This window comes from Ambystoma mexicanum, chromosome 1p, assembly GCF_040938575.1.
Source record: "Ambystoma mexicanum isolate Mex_15411 chromosome 1p, UKY_AmexF1_1, whole genome shotgun sequence".
NCBI classification, from domain to species: Eukaryota; Metazoa; Chordata; class Amphibia; order Caudata; family Ambystomatidae; genus Ambystoma; species Ambystoma mexicanum.
This window is the reverse complement of record NC_090921.1, coordinates 386,203,201-386,228,239: the sequence shown is the minus strand read 5'-3', so window position 1 is coordinate 386,228,239 and position 25,039 is coordinate 386,203,201. Positions and strand designations below refer to the sequence as shown.

The 25,039-nt window shown below is 43.7% G+C and overlaps 1 protein-coding gene across 4 annotated transcripts in view; it reads left to right on the top strand.

Annotated features, from left to right (window-relative positions):
• ARMC6 (armadillo repeat containing 6) overlaps positions 1–25,039 on the top strand; it is an 817,534-nt gene that overhangs the window by 460,204 nt on the left and 332,291 nt on the right. For all 4 annotated transcript variants that reach the window (XM_069649134.1, XM_069649136.1, XM_069649137.1 and 1 more), the window contains 2 exons: positions 13,942–14,087; positions 21,851–21,982. In XM_069649134.1, the coding sequence (XP_069505235.1) occupies positions 13,942–14,087; positions 21,851–21,982 (278 nt within the window). The remainder of the gene's footprint in view (positions 1–13,941; positions 14,088–21,850; positions 21,983–25,039) is intronic.

Here is a 25,039-nt window from a genome sequence, read left to right as displayed (position 1 = left end):
AGGAAGGTGTCTGTGACTCGAAAAGTGATGTGCAGGACTCTATTGGCTTCTGGGGTCGAACCTCTTCGCACTGTGTGTCGAACTCGAAGGGTGAGGTTTCTACAGGTGAAAGAATATGGGGATTAAAGGTCTGGGTTGTTGAATGTCCCTATCTCTCTCTCTTCCCAGCTTGTCTGTAGAGCCCCCCTCCCAGGTCAACGTGCTCACCTTAGATAGGTGAATGCTGGGCTCTCCATCTGCGTCTAGTGTAGGGTGCCGTTGCCAGTTCCTTCACTGGTGAAACATTGGCCTCTTGACTTCAGAGGATGGTTACCGTCGTTGTCTGCACGACCGGTAAGTTTCTGGACACCTTTTGTCTTTATAGTCTTTTAATGCGTGGCAGTGAAGCGCCTGGAAATTCGTAAGTATGGCAAGCGCTCTAACTGTCTCTTTCCTTGCAGATTAGTTAGTGTTGAGAGGCGCCGGAGTATTTGCAGGCGTTTGATTGCGACGAGCGTAATGGGCGTGAGTAAGTACCTGCTTAATGTCTCTTTCTTTGTCTTTGCAGGCGACGATGCAGAATGAAGAAATCTGGAATTCGCCGCGTGCCGGTAAGTGTAACAATGCTGTTGTCTTTGCAGATGAAGATGCAGCGTGAAGAATCCGGAATGCACAGCGTGCCGGTAAGTATAATAATGATGTTGTCTTTGCAGGTGAAGATGCAGCGTGAAGAATCTGGAATGCACAACGTGCCGGTAAGTATAATTATGCTGTTGATCTTTGCAGGCGAAGGTGCAGCGGGAGACACGGCCGCTGCCGATGGATCAGGTGAGTAAGCACTGCGTGTAAAGTTAGTCTTGCTAACCTGTTGTTTCTGGTCTTTTGCAGGTGCTGATGTTGATCGGGTACAGGAATGGTAAGTATAAATCTTGCAGGTTCAGGATCAAAAGAAGAAAGGCTGGAACAGACTCGATGAGCGTTCTGCTGCAGATGCAGAATAACGCGAAGCACGTTTCATCAATCGGGTGTGGTTTAAATAGCCTTGGAGTGATGAGGCGTCTTCTTCCACGGCCCCGCCTAGGTAAGAAAAGAGTTCCTGCTTCCAGAAGAGTTCCAGTGCTGTATCCAGGGAGTGGAGCTGCCCCACCCAGGTAAGAAAGTAGTCCCTGTTCACCGAGGGCTTCTAAGAGGCTGGTAAGTAAGCAGCATGGTCTGCCGCAGGTAAGTCCACCCAAGCACCTTCACTCCAATGATGAGCCCGGCGCTTCCAGTGCCGGGACCGATGCTTCTGATGAGCCTGGTGCCACCGGCGCCAGGACAAGGTCCAAAAGGTCCCTGTGGGGACCGGCTGGTGCCTAGGATTAGGGTTAGGGGCCTGCTTCCAAGGACGTTGGGCTGATCCTGGCTCCTTGGAAGCAGTGATCATGACATTTTTTTAGGGCTGTACCGAATAGCATATTTAGTATTAGGCAGAATACCGAATAGTTTGTCAACTATTGGGCCGAAGCCGAATAGTTGCTTTATTTCATAAATCATGTACCAAACTTCAAAAAACACACTTATTAAAAAAACAATTACAGCACCATTTTAAATGCATTCTATACCTTTATTTCTCTTCATTGTAATTAATGTAGCATCTTTATTTAAAGTATAAAAGGCAGAAATAAAGCAGATTTAACCAAAATGAAGGGACCAAATGTACAGAAATGCAAAAGAACTGCCTTTGTAAATCGGATGCATTGCATTCGCTATCCAGTTGCAAAGTCGATGCAGTGTGAACTCCATCTCACAACTATTCACCCCATTCAAACAAATGCTGCTCACTTTTCACTTATCCTAGCCACTCTTTCTCGCCAATACACAAACATATGCAACTTATAATTCCTGCTAAAATATCAGATCATGTTAAACTCAGGCCTCAAGTCCTTAAAAAAAAAGAAAGAGTGGTGAAGGGGGGTGCAATGACGTACGCAATGGGAAGTGACATGACAGGAACTGAAAGTATCTATGCACATTTCTTTCAGTTTGTTTTTTCCAAGTGAAAAAAGTTCACATTGCATATAAACATTTGCCAAAAGAAAAGATGTTCCTGTATTGTTGCAGGCTAAGTATAAAAGATGAGCACCTTTTTTGCCTAAGAATCTGTAACAAAACATGCCCTAAAGAGCAGATTACAATATGAGCTATTTTTCAGCTGTGTCATAGCAATTTGTCTAGTCTAATGCTATTCAGTTTTGCAAACTGAAGTCTATATTTGCCTTTCTGAGTTCATGTTGCATTGTATTCAAATGAGAATGTCAAAGTATTCGGCAAGAGCCAAAAATAGCAAGAAACTATTCGGCCGGAGCTGAATAGCTTTTTTTCAGCCGGAATTCGGCCGAATACTTACTCGAAGCCGAAGTTCGGTATACCCGTAATTTTTTTGTATAGTGATGACCGTAAAGTTTCAATGTCAGCCATCAATGTATTTCTGATTTTACATTTTAATTCAAAACATACAGCACTGATCCAAGATCGTGCGCACGGCTGTAGTCCGACCGCGTAGCGAGCCCTATTGAGTCCTGCGGGTCGCCGCTGCTCTCTATGCTCGCTGGACCATTCTCCCTTGTCATCTCTGCCCCCCCCATCCCCTCACGCTCCGACTAACTGATCTGCAGATGGTATATCAGGGGTAGAGCTGGTGGTCTGGAGACCTGGCACTTGTGCACCTGGGCCTGGCACGCACGCTGTGGAACTGGAACACCAAGGGCCTTTCTTCATGCTGCACCGCCGCCCAGCTTCACCCATATGACAGCGATCCATGATGGCGCCTGCGGCTGTGCTCCGAGCTAGGAGCAAGTCCTGGTGACTGTGGGTCTCTGCCACTCCCTCTGCTCGCCAGACTTGTCCTTTATCCCCCCCCCCTCCCACTCATCTGGTCAAAGGATCTGTGGGGTGTGGACCAGGCCTCGATCCATGTTTTGAACTACCTTGGTGTTAAGAACCTGATCCACTGTGTGTGTCATCCTGCCTTCGGAGACCGCCTTACTTCGTTCTGTCTAATGTGGGGAGGAGAACACAGATTTTCATTTGCAGACGTATTCTCCTATACACACTCTTTGTACAAGAGATAGGGAGGCATTGGGTTTTGTTAGAATAGGCCATTGTGATTTGACAGACTAAACTAGGACTGTTTTATTATTGGATGGTCAAGACTACTCCCATCCTAGTTATAGGGCAAAGTAGGAGTTTTTCCAAACCCAGAATCTTTAATACAGGTTTTATAAATTGTACCTTTTGTGTCAGTGTCATACTTGTAATACCATGCCTTCCCTACAGAGCCTAACGCTGCAGAGCGGCTTAAGACAGGAGGCCAAATGTTATAGCAGGATAGAAGCCCTACTCTGCTTCCACGGCATACCGGAGCCCAGGACAACCCTTCCCGAAGGTAGGGAAAGGGTCTGACCGGCTACTGGGATTCGGAGAGAGCTAAATAGATTAAAATGTCACACACTAACCGCCCGAGACACGAAAAGGGATAACGCAAGAATTACACAGTTTGAAACAAACTTTGGCGAAATAATATGTGGAACAGTACCTTGCAGGAGAGTACACCAGATATATTTCCGTAGACCATGAGGGAAGCAGGAGCAGAGGTCCGACAAACAGGATACCAGGGTCTGGGACCCACATAAAGTCGTGCAAAGCTTGCAAAGGAAGTACACAGGTGTCCAGGACCCACACCAAAGCTAAGAAATACATAATCAGTGCGCGCTGCCCAAAACCAGTCTATAGAGATTCCAAGAGAACATTGAGGGATCCGAGACCCCCAGAAAGGAGAAACCAATGGCAGGCCAAGTCGGGGAGAGCCCGAAACAGCCCAGAGGGATCTGGGGCCCAAATAGAAGAGAAAGAAAGGGGCAAGAAACAAGAACAAGGGGGTTGGGGACCATTTGCCAAAGAGAGAAACACTTTTTAGAACTCTAAAATGTACAAACGAGCCTGACAGCAAAATGAACCAGACTTTGTGCTACGTTTGCGATCTGTAGAATTTTGGACATTGTGTTTTGTGTATTGTGAACTGGAGGTTCCTGGACTAGCCTGGCAGGATCGTGAACAGACTTGACACTACATTGGAGATATTTGGACATTGTGTTTTATGAACAGAAGATCGACAGTCCAGTCCAACAGGATTATGACCTAGACCTGATGCTATACTTGTTAGCCTGGGAAGAGACTCCCCTGGGGCTCGGGACATGTATTTTATGGTTCACAGTGCCAGTCCAGCAAAATAGTAAACCAGACTGGGCACTACCTTGGTTAACTGGAAGAATAGGGGAAAATACTCCTCCCCTCCTCCCTTTGCATTTTTATGTTGGGAACTGTGTTTTGTTGAAAGAAGAGCCTACAGTCAAGCCTGGCAGGATAGTAAACCTGACTTAACATTGAATTAGTGAAAGAAGAGGGGAGATGTTTCCCCATTGAATCCTGTTGTGTTTTTCTATTTTTAATACATATGGAGGAGCATCCAAAATCAAGAACCTTTAAGTTAAGGGTTCATTCACAAGATTTCCTTATCAAGACTTGAACACTTGAGTCCCCTCACCTAATAGTGAGGCAAAAAAAACCTTGGGATCATCTTTGACTCCTCCTTTCTCTCCACACATCACAGACCTTGCCAAGAAGTCGAACCTGCAGCTCCACCTCCTCAGGGGAATTCTACCTTTCCTCACCTTCTTCCAGAAGCTCAACATCTAGGCTGGACTACTGCAACAGCCTCTTCCTCAATCTGTCTTTCCTCCCTTCGCCCTCTTCAACTAATTCAGAATAGGACTGCAAGACTTGGCCTCAAGCCCAGGGACTGCATCTCTTCAGCCCTAAATTCTCTCTTCTGGCTCCGGGTGACCGTAAGGATCAAATTCAAGATCCCTTACATCATCCACAAGGCTGTCTGGCACCTGGGACCTCTCTACTTCCAGCTTTCCCTCCCTAAATACCCCCCCTGCCAGAGTCCTTCGCTTCTCTGGCTCCAGCTCTCTGCAGACCAAACGTTTCTCCAAGCAGAGAGTGGGAGATACATCCCTTTCCTCGGCCGGCTCCTCCCTCTGGAACGGCCTCCATGGCCCCCTCAGACTTGAGCCGGATCTTCTTAAGTTCCAGAAACTTCTTAAGACTTTCCTTTTCTCCTATTCCTTCCCTCTCACCCTCCTGTGTCAACATTCCCTATGCCTCTGCGACTGGGGCCTGGTCCCTTCAGAGTCCTACAGGGGCCGGACCTCTCCCCTAATAGTCCCCCCAGCATCCCTTGCCAGCACTTGCCCTCAGGCTCCCTTCCCCGGACTAGCCCTGACGTGGTCCTCCCTGTCCACTGCACTCATCCTCTCTTGCCCCTGGCACTTACCGCCTTGACCCCCCAGCACTTGCCCATTCCCCTCCCATTGGGCACTCCACTCCTGCACTTCTCCCTCTACCCCCTCCCCCTGCACTTAACACCTTGCCTTGCACTTGAACGGTAGGATTGTCACAAGGCCAATATAACCATGGTTTGTTCTACTTCTTTCCCATGTTCTCTCCACAACTTGTCTTGTGGCGCCTGGAATCACTTGTGTATAGGCGCCATATAAATGTCCAGTTAACAAAATAAAGTATCCAGAAGGAGAGAGACAGCCTTCTGGATCAAGAAGAGCCCCAATTTTCCTCAGTGTAGAGTGTAAGGGATGGAAATAGGTTTGGACACGTAATGGTGGACATTTTATTTTACAGATATCCTGACAGTCCTTAGTAGTTTTGTTGAGGTAGGGCAACCCCTCATAGTAATCGGGCAAGATTTTACTTTTATAAATGTATGTTTTTGCCGCAAACATGCCACCAGTGTCAGACTTGTACTTCTGCACCCTTACATATACCAAAAAAATATCAACAACAATGAACACCAATGAAATCTATTCTGCCCCCCCATCCCAGAGGAAGGCTGGGCTTTACGCCCTGCCGCACAGCTTTCCCAACTACTGTCAAAAGCATCTGTTACTCTCTCTTCAATGCTCCTCTTTTTCAACTTAACCAATAACTACACAACACCCTCCCCGCAGGTATTTTCGTGCATGGGTATACTCGCATCCTACGATCCCCAAGGTCCGTCGGTGTCGAGTCTCCTCTGCCTGCTCCACCCTACTTTTGCTAAAACTGGGCTCCTGCTAACCTCTTCTTAGGTGCATGCTCGAACCGCTCCCAACAGGCGAACTCTGCAGCTCAAGAGAGCCGCTACGAGTCGTCCTCGGCCCTCCGCCAGACACTGGGTATCTCAGCATTGCCTCCCATAGTTAAGATGGGCCCAAATATACAAATAAAGAGAAATACTCAATAAACAGAGTAACTCCTAGTGAACGAGAAAACCCAGCTTTATTCAGACGGCCGCTGGGAGCGCATACAAAAGACAATCTCAAAATGGCATTGGGAATAACTCATTTTTAAACAAAGAAAACATCAAAGCTGATGTCATAGTTAGTAATAAAACGACTACTCTCTCACTTAATTGGTTGGTAGAGTATAGAATATATATAGTTATCTATAAGCAAAACGTTTACTATTAATTCTTCTACAACAAATAACTCCTCCTAAATACATTCTTCTACAAATGATACATTTCAGTCTAACATGGTATTGGTTGGCATTCTACGACACTAGTCCATAAGAAGAACAGGGTTTGATTGGCTGGTCTTTTGGTCATCCAGCCTTGGGCACTGTTATGCAGTGCCAAGTGATATGTAGTAGGGAAGGAGGGATGGGATGGGTGTACCACTATGATCAAGTTTTAAGAAGTTACTCCTGTCTTGTTCGTGGCCTTGCGTTGTCATCTCGGTGTCACATGGTAAAGGACCACTGTACAGAGCTCAATTTCATCTGTTTATTGGATTTTCTGCTGCTCTGATGTGTGTGTGATTTCCTTCAGCAGACATTTGGGGTCCTCTGTACTCATTTGTTATGAGATCTATTAGCATGGTAGCTACTTGCACCCGGCATTCAAGGATATGTGTATTTCTCACTTCTACCAAATGAAACTAATTAACTTGAAAATTGAATGTTGTGTGCCCTGGGAAACGTTATCTGGTGCGGTTTCAACTTCTAGCCCAATCTCCCTTCGGCGCACTGACCTTGGTGCTTGGGGTTTCTGCCCGAGCCTCGTGAGGCCTAGAATTTTGTGTTAAGCTATTTTATGTCTGGATGCAGAATTTCAGAATTGGGCCTTACAGGGGTTGGTCTGAGTAATGGCTGTTCTTTGGCTCTTTTGTCACCATGTCAGTGTTCTTCGTGTCTTGCATATTCGCCAGTCATTGTTCCCTGCCCGTTTATGCTGCAACCTCTCCCTAGCTGCTCATCTCTATACTACTTGGAACCCTCTGTGGGTATTCTGCAACCACTTATGTGGATGGAAACTTCTTCCCGCCCTACTTGTGTCGCACAACCTATTCTGTTAGAATATTATAATAATATACATCTTTCTTAGCCCTAAGCTAATCCCTTTTTCGTGATCAAAATCCTGTTCTTTTAGTAATATTCAAAATGGGGTTGCATTTGTCGTCATTGAGTAGAAACAAAATAGAAATGTGTTCATGCCTTCCTCCGTCAGTCATTACAAGAAAAGGCTGGGTTTGTGCAGATGGCATGTATCAGCCGTCTAGCCTTCACCGATAAACCTAAGATAAATAACATTAAGGACCGGTCCTCCTATTCCGTGAAGTAGGTAATGCTTTTCCAATATGCCAATATTCTCTTAACTAAATGTTATGCAAAGACTGGCAACACCAAGCAGAGGTTAGTTACACAATGAGTCAGTGTTCAGCCCTTCCACTTTGTTAAACGCACGAAAGAGATCTTTTAAAGGTTGTGCACATAGGTTGACCATTGTTGGTACAGGGGGCAAGTGGATTCTGTGTTTAAGGCCTCAAACATAAGTCTCCGTCCGTGAACTGGCAGAAATAACTTGTAGTTAAAGCCATAAGCAAAGTGAAGACTTTTGACATAAAAATAACATCTGTTGAATATGCAATTTGTTCTGCCTTCTGGGAATTAGGATATTGTGTATGTAGTCTGAACATATTTGTGTTATCTCTTGCAAATGAATAACAAATGGCCTATACTGATGCAGGCTTTATTTTTATTGTAAAAAAGGAGACACTGTGTACGATTCAGGCACTTCACTTCTCCACTCTGCATGAAATACTGGTTGTGGTTGAACCTGAAGTCCGTTCAAGTGTATGATATGCGCAAAATAAATCTTACCTTGCAATTTTTAAACTCTGTCTCAGATACTCTACTTTGTTTGAATTATAGCACTTGGAACTCTCAAAGCTACTCTTAATGTCGGCATTGTGGCCACTTTTTTGAACCTTTTTCAGCCTATACCTTCGTTCATGAATGGGAACAGGTGGGGGCATGGTCAGAGCTGGTCCAACTCATCTCCATTATCACACTCGGTTTACCAACACGATAAACCTAAAAAGAATGCCTGCAATTACAGTAATCACAGTCTAGGACTCTGGGCTGGTGTGTGTCCAAGCGCCTTTCCCATTATCACACTCGGTTTACCAACACGATAAACCTAAAAAGAATGCCTGCAATTACAGTAATCACAGTCTAGGACTCTGGGCTGGTGTGTGTCCAAGCGCCTTTCCCATTATCACACTCTGTTTACCAACACGATAAACCTAAAAAGAATGCCTGCAATTACAGTAATCACAGTCTAGGACTCTGGGCTGGTGTGTGTCCAAGCGCCTTTCCCATTTAATTTTTGTTATTAAGGGCATGGTGTCCGGTTGGGAGATGGCGAGGGCAGATCCCCTAGTGTTAGTTCAAGTAAAATTAAACTACTTGAATTATGCAGACGACATGGTCATCTGTGACATGACGCCAATTGGTCTCCTGCGAGCTTTATTGAGTATTGCAGATTTTCTGAGTAAATTTTACTTAGTTAATACTCTTAAATCAAAGATTCTGGTGCTGAATGGGGAGCGCCCCAAATGAAAAATGTTCAGTGCTCATTGAATGGGAAAACGTGGAAGTAGTATAACAGTTTAAGTACTTGGGTTCTGTGATTTATGCCTCAAGTGGGATCCTGGGTTTGGGAGGAGATCGCCATACACAATTTTTGACAGAAACTTCTCAGTTGACACTATTTGATTACAAATTTGGGAGATTCTCTGCGCTCCTATTGATTAAATTATGTAGGCAAAAATTCTGCCCCAATTAATTTGTGGTGCCCAGACTTATGATGTAGATATTGTTTGGGCAAAACTGGAGGTAATAATGTGGAGAAAGGTGTTTTGTGGGTATTCTGCATGAATTGGGGCAACTCCTAGTGCAGACTTTAATTTAATGGGGCCTTTTGCAACTTTACGCTAATATATTGGTTCCTCCACCTGCTTCATTTTTTGTGTACCTCATCTATATGTTGGATCAAGGGTTGTGCAGAGTATTCGATCAATTGGCTCAATCTTGTAGAGATCTGTTGGGTAAAATTGAGTCATCAACTGAGGTGGTAACGGCAAACAAACTAAATCAAAGTAAAATTGTATAGATATGCATGGATCGAAGTGAGGTCAGAGCTGATGGCTTATAGCTGCTTTAATGATCATTTCTCGTAAGCATTCATCTCGAAAATTCCACTGAAAAACCTTAAGACTGAAATTAAATCTTTGTCCGACAATGGAGGTGCTCGGAATTCTGGGGACGGTTCCCAGGAGTGCACAACTGTGTCGATTTTGTAACTTGGAGGATGAATCTCTGAAAAATGTCTGCATTTTCCTAATCTGCAAGAAGAAAAAATGGGAACGTTCCTACTGCTTGGGGGAGAGGATCGCTGGAAAAGGATTTTAAACACTAATTAAATATCGATTTTTAATAAGAGTTTTAGAAGTTTTGAAAATTGTATGGATTTTAAGTGTTTCTACAGGTAAAATTATTTATTCTGTATATGTATATATATATATATATATATGTATATTTTCACATGTATTTTACTGTGTATTTGATTGGTGTAATCCGAAAAGTTCAGTTTTGAACTATAACGCACGATAAATTGCAGTAAAAAAGAATCTTCGACTAGGTAAAGATGCAGACTCACAGGATAAAAAGAAATACTTGGAACTGAGTGCACACTCTGCTTTCAATCACAATGTTACAGCCTTTCAAACCTTTACTAGCCACTCAATTGCTTGATGTACAACTAGCTGTAAAAAGGTGACACTCCCTGGCTAAAGGGTGACTTTGGGACACAATATCCCCAAAACAATTCAGGATTTTTCTGGGACACAACAAAGAATACTCCTTCTTAAGGTCATTGATGTGTACTTATTTTGAGAAAGAGGTCATTAAACGAATCAGGAAAAAGCAAAACATCCAGGGTCTTTTGCCAGCAGTTAGACCGCACAGACCTTAATTCATGTCTCTGGACACATCCCATTACTGATATATCATGGTTGGAGACTAAAAATCAATATGGATAAACAGCTGTTCAAACTCTCTGGAGTCGGGGTTCAAAACACTGGCTCCAGAGAGTTTGAACAGCTGTTTATCCCTATTGATTTTTAGACCAAAGCGATATAACGGTATAATAAAATTAAAATAAGGAAACAGTCAACATCAACATTGCTAACCAGAATGAAGTAGGTGAAACCTCAAGGAATAAAGAATATGATATGATATGTCATTTGTAACGCGCCTATACACAAGTGTTTCAAGGCACGACGAGGCGGGGGGGGAAACAAGGGGAGACAGACAACGATCCTACTAGGCCAGGTGTCATTCAGATCGCGCAAGGGTAGAGGGGAAGGGAAAGTGCAAGGGGGACGTGGAGAGGGGAGAGTGCAGTACATGGTTAATAGCATATAGGATAAATAACAAGGGCCAGCTAGTGGCAAGTGCGAGATAAGTGCAGACAAGTGCTGGGAATAGGGGCTGTAGGGATACAGACACAGTCCTGCAGTGCAGGGGGTAGCCAGGGAGGCAGTGCAGGGGAGGGTGGCTGGGCCAAGGACCGAGAACGGTGAGTGGCCCAGTTGCAGATTCAGTGCAGTTTCAGAAGTTTAGCAGGGGAGAGGGGGAGAGAAAGCGGAGGCAAAGAGGAAGGTTTTGAGGTGCTTCCGGAACCATAGGTGGTTTTCCTCAAGTTTCAGGGAGGCAGGAAGGCTGTTCCAGAGGGAGGCCCCTGCAGCAGAGAGAGATCTGCCCCCAACTCGTTGTTTGGAGAAGCAGCTGACCCTGAGGGAGTTGGAGGCGGATGAGCGAAGAGCTTGAGAAGGAAGATAATAGACAGAAATAGAGCAAAGAGAGAGGGGAAGAGCATTCTAGTTTAGAGCAGCAAGCAAGGAGAATAAACCAAAGCGAGACTGAGCGCAGGGACGACGAGGAACAGCAAGAAGAAATTGTGAAGAACGATGAAGCGAGCTAGATGGGAGTATAGAATGTGACCAGAGAAGAAAGATGGGGGAAAGACCAAAGAGAGATTTGAAGACTATACACAAATTAAATCTTAAACGAAAATAGAAAGAAAGCCATCCGAGATTAGAGCGGGAAGAAGAAATAGGCTTGAGGAGCTAAGAGAAAAAGTCGCAAATAGAAGCATTACAGACAGATTTCAGTTGAGTTAGATGAGTGAGGGGGAGCCCGAAGAGGGCAGAAGTACAATAGAAAAGACGAGAGAAAATTAAAGAATACACCATGAGTTTAGTGGCCTCAAAAGTCAGGAAAGGAAAAGCTTTTAGAATGTTATATAAAGGAAAGAGACAGGCACGTGAAGCTACAGAGATGTGATGATTGAACGATAGATCTGAATCTAAATAAAGTCCTAAGGTACGGGCTGTAGAAGAGATAGGTAGCTGAGACCGAGGAAATGATATAGAAGAGGGAGGAAAAGGAGGTGGAATAGTGTTAGCGGGAAAGAAAAGTACCTCGGTTTTAGTGGCATTGAGTACTGAGAAATGAGCCAACATCCAAGATTTAATGGCAAGAAAACAGGAAGTGAGCTTATTTTGGATGTCTGAGGAAAAGAATAGGAAATAGGAATGATAGAAAAAGCCGAGTATCATCTGCGTAAAAGTGATGAGACAGACAGTAGAGATAACATCAGCAAGTGCAGAAGTATAGAGAGGAAAGGACCAAGGGCTCAGCCTTGAGGAACACCATAAGTGAGCAGAGATGTCAGATGAGGCCCCTGACCAGCAGACGGAGAATGTCCTCTGGGACAGATATGGTCTAAACTAAGAAAGAACAGACCCATCAAAACCAAAAGAAGAGAGAGCAGCTAGTAGAAGAGAATGATCAACTGTATCGAAAGCTGCGGATCGATCTACTAAGATAAGAAGAGACCAATGTTTAGAGTAACGTGCAGATAGTAAAGGTTCTAAGACAGAAAGAAGAGCAGTCTCAGTAGAATGGCCGGGCTAAACCCTTATTGAAAACAGGGAAGAGAATAGAGTTATGAGAAACAAAAGTAGGGACTTGAGAGTAGACAATCGTTCAATGATTTTGAAAAGATAGGGCAGAAGCGAAATAAGGTGGAAATTGGAAGCAAGGGACGGATCAACCGAAGATTTCTTGAAGATCGGGATGATGGAGGCATGTTGGAATAAAGAAGGAAAGGTTGAGGTGGATACAGATATTAAAGAAAGATGTAAGATGAGAAACAAGAGAGGGATAGACTTTAGGAATGAGTGCTGATGGAATGGGATCCGTTGGGGAAGTGGTTGGGTAAGCCCGGGGCAGCAGGAGAGAGGTTTCTTCATTGGAGACTGGTTTAAAACACGTAATTATCTCCCTAGGAGATGAAGTAGGGAGAGAGGGAGTTGTTTGCAAGATAGAAGATTCAATGGCATAGCGAAAAGAAGACACCTTAGAGGAGAAATATGAAGCAACGTCAAAGGCTGATGAAGTAGAATTAATCGAATAATCAGGTGTATGGGAGAGAGAAGGCAGGAAAGAGTTTGAAAAAGACGTCTAATGTGAGATGACTGAGTTGCAGAGAACCCATAGATATGGCAAAAAGGAGAAGTAGTGGACTAAGCACAGAGATGGAATAATAGTAACCAGCTGATGAGCGAGCTGGGCGTGCTGGTAATTGAAAAACAGGTAAGATAGTCAGGACCTGCATCAGGGCAAAGGACAAACGAGCATGCCGAGGTGATGGTTATCACGAAGCCAGTGCCCGTAGATTGGGTCGGGTGTAGTCACAAACGTCACTTGGCAACAGGGGACACTGGTTTTAGCACTGGAGGAGCAGGCCGGCAAGGTAACTCAATAGCTTTGCACGGATACAGCTGATGGAAATAGTGCTTGCACATGCCCTCACAACCAGTCCAATGGAAGCCACGAATATCCTGCAATCCAACAGATGGTAAGTGATGTGAGGCGCGGACCCCGCAGACAGCGAGGTCTTGACTTTTCCTGACTTTTCCTGACACTACCAAAGTAACAACCGCTCCTAGAAGTAAGTTAATTTGCTCTTTGCTGGCCAAATTATCTTGGAAGGAGGGGAATGCTTTGCGTATCCTGTTCAAGGGACGCCGGCACAGGGGACATCAATTAGTAGCAAGTTCAGATGCATTTAAGGACCACTTTCAAAATTAACTACCAGTACAGACTTGTATGCCAGAGTTATTATTTTGACAGGCAAGTTACTGTTGAGGAGAAGCCAAATATGGCATAAAATATGTAAATGGTGTATATTAGTTTTTGAAGCCATTATAAATCACCTTCTTTTTCTACTAATTGTAATATATCTTGCTCATCTACAATAATCATTGCATGTGCTTTTTTTGTATTTTGTCTGTAAAACAGTTTTAATATTCAGACATGTGAATAGATTTTTATAGAATATTATTCTATTTTGCAAATAATGTTTGTACTTTTTTAACGTTGATTATTTTTGTCTATATGTGCTTATAGATGTTAATGGTCTCCCTTGCATTCTTTTTCTCTCCCTCTTGTCAGCATTTATGGACAATGCTAGTGTTCTGAGCGAACTGTGTGCCACGCTATCCCGCCTTGTGGTGCGCAATGAATTTTGCCAGGAGGTTGTTGACCTGGGAGGTCTGAATTTCATGGTGGCCCTCCTGGCGGACTGCATAGATCACAAGGTATGGCACAACCTGTCAGGCTGACATGTATGTGACAGGGTAGTAGGGAAGCATTGTTGTGGCCATCTATGGGACATGGCTACACATTCTGGGTATCTAAAAGAGAACCACTGCTTTCTGTCCTAGCCACCTGCTTACACTAATGTACCCCAAAAGGCTGCAACTATCCAATGTACTGGATGCTGGTTTACATTATTTGTCTAGCATCGTTGATTCTCTCCGCCTCTTTTTCTCTTTAGCCATATTCATCCTCGTCATCTGCCTCAGAATAATGTTGTGTATGACCTGAGACGCATTGTCAAATGTGCTGTATTTTCCTTGTCTTTTGACTGCTGTACTAGAAGAGTCCATAAAGTGGGAACTCATTGTTAACGTACCCCTTTGCTGAGCCATTTGTTGTTGTAGTCTACACAGTTTAATCATTTTGTAAATTATTGTCAATATTATATATAATACTTTATTGTGGTATAATCCAAGAAATGGATTTTACACAACACATTTTAAACACATTCATTGATACATCAATTATCCATATATATAAAGATTTATACTAATATAGGATATATAAAGAAATAAGTAAAATAAAAATAATAATATATATGCAATATAAAATGTATCAAATATATATCCTGTATAAAAGAGATAAAATATAAAAGCACAGAAAAGCGTAATATCTCAACAGTATACTACAATACAATTAGAATCACATTTATAATCATAATTACAGTAGAAGTGCGTTCTGATTCTACTGATGTTATTATTATTATTATTTATTGTTATTGGTGTCCATATTACTGCTATTCCTGTGTTGGTGATAGTAAGGGCATAATTTGTGTCCATACTCTAAAAAGAGACAGCTGCAAACTAAGAGATTCAGTATTTAAACACATGTACCAGAAATCATCCTCCATAATTGCCTCATAGTTATGGACCCATTTAACATATGCATTCATATATATAGGGCCCAATTTAGGGCACAGGGTTAACACATGTCTAGAGGTTTCCAATATTCCTGCCCCCTGACAGATACCGCATATACTGGCCTCCCCAGGTATTTTCAGTCGTGGTCCTATGATAGTCAATACAGGCAACTGATTGATTCTTAATCTTAACAAGAAATTTCTCACCTCAGGGGCCGGGCATAGTAGCAGATATGGCTGTACTTTTAAGTATCTATGTGAGACATATCTAACCGCCTCATATCCCTTCAATTTGGACAAGTGGTCTAAATTTGCACACCAGTCCCATTTGTTCAGCTTGTCCTCGAATGCCTTTTTTTTGATGGATATATGGTAGTTTGCTCAGGTTTGCATAGGACCAATCAATTTCCCTAAATGTTTCATTCAGATCTTTGTAATTAGCACCACGTAGGTGCCTTTCTGTATCGTAATTTTTTCCTGCCAGGCCCAGTAGTTTACAGTGGGGCTCTGCGCGTGATTTTAGGTAGAAAAAACCTCGAGCCCGGAGTGCTCTACCTCTCAGGGAGATGAGGCCCAGTTCTAGGCGGAGATATTGTATCGAACACGAAGGTCCCAGACCCAGCACCATACGCCAGAAGTGGCCTTCCAAAGTGTTTAGCCAGGTTAGATCTTGCATGGCCAAAGCCTCCAAGCCATAGAGAACTGCCGGCACAAAACATTGCAGGTAGAGTTTCAATATACCAGCCATACTGAAACCAGCCGTGCCCTTTGCGAATTTACACGCCTGGAGTGTAAGTAATTTCGCTCTCCGTGTCCGTGTCTTGTGTCTTATTATGGCATCATAGTTTGTAGGTGCAGGTAGGGATATTGTTCTACAACCTCAATTTTACCCACCTTGGTATCTATACCCGTACGATGTGGTCCCTTTCGTGCTATTGTCATTATTTTTGTCTTTTCCACGTTAATTACAAGTCCTATCTGGGTGGCATACTCCCCTAGTTCATTCATCATATTCTGTATGCCGGACATCGTGCGATCTAGAAGAATCAAATCGTCCGCATATAGCATTCCTATTACAGGAATGTTTCCTAATTTCGGGGGGCAATTTGATTTTGTAGCCATATGATCTAGCAGGTCAGCTATATATATATTATATAGCATGGGTGCAGTTATGCAACCTTGCTTAACTCCTATGTTGGTATTGATATTATCCGTAATATCACCTTGATCGTTAAGGCGCACCCTGGTAGAGGTATTGCTATATAAGGCAATTAATATATTTAGAATCCTCTTCGGTCATTCCAACGCCTTTAATTTAGACCATAAGATGTTCCGTATCACCAAGTCAAAGGCGCTACTAAAGTCTACAAAAGCGATGTATAGCGTGGAGTCTTTACTGCTCGTGGTGTTATTAATTAATTGGTCCAATATCCTGGTGTTGTGTGTAGTGCTAGATCCCGGTCTAAAACCCGTTTGTGCATAATTTAGAATGCAGTTTTCAGTAACCCACTTTTCTATTTCGTTAAGAACCAGGGTATTAAAGATTTTACTGGTAACATCCAGCATGGAGAGTTGCCGGTAGTTAATAGGTTTAGTCCGCTCCCCCTTTTTATATATCGGAATTAATATAGATATTTTCCAGGAAGTCGGTATCTGACAAGTTCTACAGATTCTTGAGTACAAGGTGAGTAAAAGTTGTGCCCAGTTATGTGGGTCTTTCTTCAAGACTGCGTTAGCTAAACCATTAGGGCCGGGGGCATTTGATGTTTTTAGGTTCAGAATACATTGTTTTATAATCTTATAGCTAAGGGGGAGGGGCCATATTTTTACACCCCCTAAGCTATTAGTGATGTTCATGGTCTCTTTATAAAATTTGTTAGAGATGTATTCTACCCACGTATCCCTTGCGATAGGATTGAGAACTCTCATTTTCTGTTCACCCCCCACCTGGGCCAGTATCTGCCAAACACTACGGCTATTCCGACTACATAAAGCTACTACAAAATTCTGCCATTGTTTTCTTTTTTGAGTTTGCCGGTACATTCTAAGCCATCTCTGATATTTTCTTTTTATTGCAGCCATCTCAGCCTTGTACTCCTCTTCATTACTTTGGGTAGTTTTATGCGCTCTGATACTTCTAAAGGCTCGGCGCATAATACGTTTTTGGTCTCTTATGTTAATATCAAAGTTTGGTTTTCCCCTTCTATTCCAGCTAAATCCTGGGCCCTGGATACCCTTAAACAATGAGTGAGTCAGATGTGTGATCCAACATTCAATGTCTTCCGGACTCTTTCCCCTCAATAGCTGTTTAATGTTAATACCGTTTGGTTTCAGTATGGCTGGTATATTGAAACTCTACCTGCAATGTTTTGTGCCGGCATGTCATCTTTTCGATATTTTGTTGGGACCATCTGATCTTATTTCCCGCCTCGTTAGGTCTAATTTCACTCCATGTGCCTCCCTCTGCCAAGTCTCCACCACCCTCCATACTTAATGTTAACATGCCATGATCGCTAAAGTTATTCAGGGTAACCTTTAACTGTAGAGCGTGATTCAGCAGGCCCTCAGAGGTGGCTATATAATCTAGGACAGAGCGCTTTTTTCCTGCCAACCAAGTATCTTTACCTGGTATATCCCCCCTTGTCCGTCCATTTAATATGGTAAGATTCCATTCCTTAAGTATTTCTAGCCATAGTTTGCCTTTATTATTACTCTGCGGTAAAGGTATCTCGCAGATATTCTGTACAAAGGGATAGTTCCCACACCCTTCTGTATCACGGCATCTCGCATTTATATCACCTCCCAAAAGGATAGCGGCTCCTTCTTCCCCCAGACTCCAGGTGGTTAACAGAGAGTCCAACATATCTCCCAATGCTTCAGTGATCGCTTCCCCAGGTGGATCATAGATATTTACTATGAGGACCTCCTTTCTTCCTGCCCAACCACCTGGTGGACTTATTTGAATTGCTAGAATATTACCTCCAGGGCCATCCTGATGGATCAGTTTAGGGTTGTATGCTGTTTTGACACTAGTTAATAGTCCCCCTTTCGGTCTTCCCCGTTCTCCCCTGATGGCCATATTTTGATAAGTTACGTATCCATCAAACTCCAAATCAAAGGTTACCCACGTTTCTTGGGGTAAGAATAAGTCATTGGCCAAGAGTAGTTCCCGTGCAGGGCCCTCACTCGTCCAGTGACTAAATCCCCTTGTATTCCAGCTAGATATTATCGAGGTTCACCCACTTTGTTTCTGCGCAAGCCTTTCTTGAAGCCATTCCCAACCTTGCTCATCACTAAGCCTTTGAGTGGTTTTTGTTATTTTTGATGTTAAAGGGCTAGTTGAGCATGCACACTTGCATTTTTGGCAGTTTTCATCAATCGTCTCTTCAATAATAGGTACGTCCAACTCGTATCCTAGATATTTAATAGATGAATGATTAGCCCTTATTATAGCAGCAGTTTCCGGGAGGTAGCAGTGGATGGTTGTATGTTTCCCTTCTTTACTGTGTGAGGGTTCAACAAAATCCACGTCATCAGAATTTAGGATTCTTAGTGACGGTATTTTGGCAAATAAGGCAAAGAGTGTAGATCGATTCAGCTGTTTGCCAGTTTTGCTATTCTCAACAGGGGATATAATCACATTTTAATGTCCACCTTAGGTGGCTCAACGCTCCTACTTCCCTCCATGATTTCTCCTTCTTGTAGTGGGCCCGGTATGGGTTCCAGCTCGGGTACTGGTTCTGGCCTCCTGAGGGATAAGTCCGGGTCAGATGAAGTAGAGGAGACCGACTGGGCTGCCAAGTTCTGAATTGCGTGTGCCGGTTGTTCTTCCATAAGCCAGCTCGTCAAAGTGCCCACTGTTTGGGCAGATCTTCTTTTCCTACGCTCCGCACGTTTGCGCTGCTTTTTGGAAATATTTTTGCCCGGAGGGGGGCAAGGAGTGGAGTTCCGGGGAGGGGGGGGGGTTACTTGTTTTCTCTGCCCTTTTATTCGCTGCTCTTTTTTGTTTCCTGCTTAATTGACCCACTATTTCGGGTTCCTCTTCCTGTTCTCCCACTGATCCCTTCTCATCTCGATCATTTGGCATCTTTTCCGCCATCTGGGCTGGGTTTACTCTATCTGATTCTTCATGTAAATCTTCTAATGTCGGTGTGCCTCTCCGGTCTATACAGGGGGTGCTCGGTATTTTGTTGTTTTTAGGAGTTTATGTAGGGCTAAGATCACCCTCCCCTGAGCTTTCAGGTCCTCATGAATCGTTCCACAGAGTTTTAATAGGATTTTAATGGCAAAATTCAATGTAGCGTTTCCAGTTTGAGAAGTTTCATGTACACTGAAATCTGAATGTGTGGGATCTTCTGTTGGGTTTGCTGAATCAAAAACCATATTGGGACTCACTGATAGCCGTGGTGCCTTTGGTACAGGAGTAGTTGTGGCGGCAGGTATGGAGGCGTACGGGGTAGTTTCAGTATGTGATGCAGAGGATATCAAAATGGGAGATCCATTTCCCCTTAGTACATGATTAGCCACCAACTTCTCATGTACGAGCACCCGTTCTATATTTTCATCCGGTTTTTCCACTAATGAGTTACTGATTAGTGGATACTCCAACCGTTCTACTTCTAGTTGGTTCCCTTCTTGTGTTCCCACACGTTCTTGTAGTGCATAGCACAATTGCAAGAGGGAGTCATTATCCAAGTCCAGAGGGAGATAACTTCCTTCTCCCTCCAATTGTGAAGCATTGTTTTTATTCCGTGCAGCATCAGCCTCTCCTTCGCTCGTTTTACTTGGGAAGTAGGCATCTAGCGGTCCCTTTTGTGGAGCCTCAGGCTTATCTCCAGGTTCTTTTAGTCCCCCACGTTCCAGAGACTTTTTATTACATGTGTCCACGGTCTCTTTGTTTGATCGTAAGCCATAAGGTTTCTTCGCCCTGGCCGCCGCAGTTTTATTACGGTTTGCCGCCTTTCCCGGCATTTTGGGCGATTTACACCAGAGCTTGTGATTCCCTTAGTTATATACTAGTAATCTATTTTGTACTCGGCCCACAAGGGAGTCAATTGTCTGAGGTTCTGAGGTAGATTAAGTGCAGACCGAGGGCTATGGTAGAGTATCTATCACACTCCCAGGGTCTGTACAATAGTATGTAGCGGATTCAAGGGCTGTGGCAATAATAACTGTCTCACTCCCAAAACTTCCCTTCCCTTAATCAGGCAAGTCCGCTAGTCATTTAATATTTGCCGTATATAGTCCTGCAGAAGCAAGCGTTTTTAATGGACAGGTTTCGTGTGTTTCAAAGTAGATTTTCACAGTACCTGTGTTAGTCGTTGGTTTTCCTGGTGTCCTGATTTCCACTCCTTCCTCGCTCCCCGAGGAACACGAGAAACACACTGCGCACACCGCGCGCTCCGCGTACAAATGCCTATTTGAAAGGCCAGTCCGCCCACTCCAGTGAGAAAACCAAAGGCACTGTAGAAAGACTGCCGTTGAAAATGATCCTTGCAGTAAACACGAGAAACACACTGCGCACACCGCGCGCTCCGCGTACAAATGCCTATTTGAAAGGCCAGTCCGCCCACTCCAGTGAGAAAACCAAAGGCACTGTAGAAAGACTGCCGTTGAAAATGATCCTTGCAGGAAACACGAGAAACACACTGCGCACACCGCGCGCTCCGCGTACAAATGCCTATTTGAAAGGCCAGTCCGCCCACTCCAGTGAGAAAACCAAAGGCACTGTAGAAAGACTGCCGTTGAAAATGATCCTTGCAGGAAACACGAGAAACACACTGCGCACACCGCGCGCTCCGCGTACAAATGCCTATTTGAAAGGCCAGTCCGCCCACTCCAGTGAGAAAACCAAAGGCACTGTAGAAAGACTGCCGTTGAAAATGATCCTTGCAGGAAACACGAGAAACACACTGCGCACACCGCGCGCTCCGCGTACAAATGCCTATTTGAAAGGCCAGTCCGCCCACTCCAGTGAGAAAACCAAAGGCACTGTAGAAAGACTGCCGTTGAAAATGATCCTTGCAGGAAACACATTGTCAATATTGTATCTGTGTGAAAACTGCACAGGAGATTGTCTGAAAAGAGAAAAGATGTTAGCATAATGGGAGCAAAATGTATCTGACATTTGTATTTATACTGCATGTCAAACTTGGTAATCTCCAAACGTATTTGGCATCCTTTGTGACTGTCTTTTGAGGAGCATACCCATGCTAGGTCTGACCTGTACATTCAGGGGAATGATCCAGGACCATCAGTCACTTATATTGTGCACTTTACCAAAGAGACTGGGTATGGAGGCTAAAGTGCCAACTTTTCTTCCAAGATGGCAAGAACAAAAATTGAACATAAACCCACACTCATAAGATGGGATTCCATATCTGACAGCCAGCAGAAGACTTTCTGCCATCTCATAGTGGGTATAGCACCTATTTTGCTCTCACTGTGACAGTAAATGGGGTGGGGGTGCTGTTGCTAGTTTACTGCAGTCTGATTTGATCGATAAAACATGAATCAAGTGAACTCGGGGGAGGAATAAAGGCAATTGCAATACTCAAATATGATACTGACGCAGAGGGCTGTGGTGCTGTCTGCAGTAATGTTGTCCAGAAGTGATCCATAATTTGCATTCTACTACTTCATAACCAGTAACAAGTTCTCTTTTAGGCACGCAGCTGTAATTTGGTATTTGTGACACAGAGGTTGGTTCCTTTCTGTTTCTTGTGGACTTAAATTACTCCTGGGTTGTTCTTGCTAAACGCACTATGCAGTTACAACTTAATTTGTGTATCAATTTTAATGTTCTTTTTGCCTAAATTGGGCTCTATTTCTCATTGACAATAGGAGCTTGTGAAGCAGGTGCTGAGTGGGATCAAAGCTGTTGCTGGAAATGATGATGTGAAAGATGCCATTGTGAACACAGGGGGTACAGACCTGGTCATCTTGGCTATGAACCGCCACCTCTCCAATCCCCAGGTATTTCTATGTTGAATGTGCCGGCTGTTCTGCACTTACGAATGCTGTGTAGGAAAGAGTGAAGGGAACATCCCAGGTCAAATTGCATGCAGCAGATGTTCTGCCACCTACATAAGTATGTTCATGGTGGGGCGGGTGTGTGGAGGATCCATCTGTGACCCTAGAACGACATGTCAGAAATTCCCAGCGCAAACCAGTGAGGCTATTGTGCTCTTTGCTAATACCTTCACTGATCTTTCTTATACATTCAGAAAAATTGGAAAAGATGTTTTGACAAATCTAGGAAAGCTCAGTTTATCGCCTTCAATAAAAGGTCCAGTATCGGGGATGTTGTGATCCATAATGATGTAGCGCTACAGGTCCATTTACCATAACTGAAATGTGGGGGATGAAACCAGTGGTGGGTGACTGCAAATATGGCTCATGTGCAGTGTGTGATTTCACTTGTAACACACAAGTTGACTTGGGATTGACAAATATGTGGTCTCTGAAGAGTTTTACAAATTGCAATACAACATATGTTGGGTATCTTATCCCTCGTCCCTGCAGTTTACTGTACATTGGCAAAACGTACTGCAGATGTAAAACACGCATAATATAACATAGAAGTTGTATTAAGAATGGGATTGAAACAGCCCCTATGGTTAAGCACTTTGGGGGAGCAGGACATACGTTTACAGATATCAGATGGGTTATTCTAATGAAGATCACAGGTATTAATCTGGACGTGATCAACCAAAAGCTGTTAGAAGCTGTTACAACAGGAACAAAGATGTTTTTTTTTTTTTTACATAAAGCCATCTCGTGGGTCCTAATGAAATACCTTTTTAGTACCCCAGTGTTGTAGTTTACCAGACATAGGTGTCAGTCAGGCCCTCGGTTGGGTTTCAGGTGCGGATTTGGCCTCTGATGATGGTAGGGTTAGACCCCTGCAAAGGTAAAATATGTTTGAGCACTATGCACAGTTAATCTCGTGTGCTCCTTATACAGCCAGACCCATCCAATATGGCTTTGAAAATTCGTTTGTGGCATTAGGTGGTGCTGAAAGCACTACCTTTAAATCCAAAACTATTGTCATTAGAATAAGAGCTTCAAATAGGGGTTTTGAATGAGGGTCTGTAATGCTTTTCCAATGAAGATGATATTTGAGGAGGGAAACACAGTTGTAATCCATCCCATTCCCTGCCCCTGGCCAATGTTATTCCTATAGCTTATCCCAGCCATTCCTGCCCATCTCGGAACTCTTTGATTTTGTAAGAGCTCTTCCATGGAGGCAGCCATCTTGGATGATTGTCTCTAAGGAAGCTGTCTGGAAACAAGCCGGCCATCTTTGAATGGGAAAGATACCATGCATCTTCCAAATAAAATGATACATTTTCAGGCGATTACTGCATTTTTTACATTTATAGTTTCCATTTATAAATAGAGCGAATTTCAAATCTATATAAGATACAATTTCACAAGAACAATAATATAAAAAATGGAATAACCCTCTTTTTAACTTCTAAAAATATTTCTTGCTTTTATTTATTTTTACATGTGTCCATCCTTATTCAAAATGGGAGGCAAGCTGTTTGTTTCTCTGGCCAAAACAGAACCCCTTGAGCTTTTTATCTATGGTGGTGAGGGCTCGACAGTGAATGCAGCAGTCATTACTTATGTCAACAAATCCACGGTTCCTGCAGAGTAGCAGAAGCACAGTGAGTCAAATGAATCAGATTTGTCATATCACATATCAGTCATTGCACTTTCAGAGCAGTTTCTTCTGCTGACAGTGGCTGCTCGGTTTAAGAGTATGCGCTCGTTCATCTCAATGGGTCGCATTCTTTGTATTGGCCCTGGGAGCAGTGCAAAGCCTTTGCTGCTTTAGCAACACACTCTTCTCACAAGTGGCTCGCATAGCCATTAATCACGTTGCCCTCAAAAAAGTACTGTCAAAACGCAGTTTAGTTAATTGTGTATAATGTTCGGGAACATGCTGATTGGAAGATGTAGAAACATAGGGGGTCATTACAAGGTAGGAGGTAACCATGCCACTATTAGCGGCATGGCTGCCCCTTACCGTGTACCGGGTCCGGGTTCCTTGAATGAGGAATTACTGGACCATTCCGACCTTGGAGGGCCCGGTAATTCCTCATTCAAGGAAGCCATCCTCATTCGAGCCCCCATAGGGCTCAATGGGAATGGGGAGGGTGCTAACAGGCCCGTTAATAACAGGCCCCTTGTCAGCACCCTGGTCTGCTCACAGGACTCGCTAAGGGTGCCTGGTAAAAGGGGTTGACGGCTCCGGCACCATTACCAGCGCCGTTAACCCCTTACCGCCTCACTCGGAATTACCCCCATACTGTTTTCAGAAGGAAATAATTGAAACGAAAAGTGTGGTTTGCAATTTAATCATTTGACACTTAAGGAATTCACATTATATCATTAAGTATTATTATCCCGAGTAGCATAGGATTTCATTAAAATGAAACAACTACTTAGACTGAACTCTGCGCTGCCTGCCGTGGGCTTCTTTGAAAGGAATAAGCGGATTGCAGCCATGGTTTTGCTGTGTCAACTGGGGGCTGGGGGGGTCCAAGCTCTGCTCTAGTCTTCTCAGTGTTAAACTGCCGGACAGTTTTTTTTCAAAACTCATCATTAGCTGCGTGACAGCTGCCAGTTTCCCCTACTGCTTATGCTGCCTTGAATTGCACGGGGGAATAGTTTACATTTAAGCGATTGGTATGTTACGTTTGATATGTTCGTTTACATGCTCTCATTATCTCACAGAAACGGGTGGGAAGCTTTTGCAAGCTGTTTTTATTTGCACATCTGGCGGGGGGAGAAACACAGCCTCTTCTCAGCCGCATGCTGTCCAGGCTGCGTCTTGTACATCACCAGGTAACCCCTTCGTTGCTGGGCCATTATCCAAATCTTACAGACAGCTTAAAATTACACTGCAGCCCGCAGGGATGGAAGAGGGTTGGGTGTATTCTCACCCGCACATGAAACCAGCAACTCAACGCAAATACACTCAGCCAAATCTTTGACTAGGGCATTTAACCCTTGCATTTG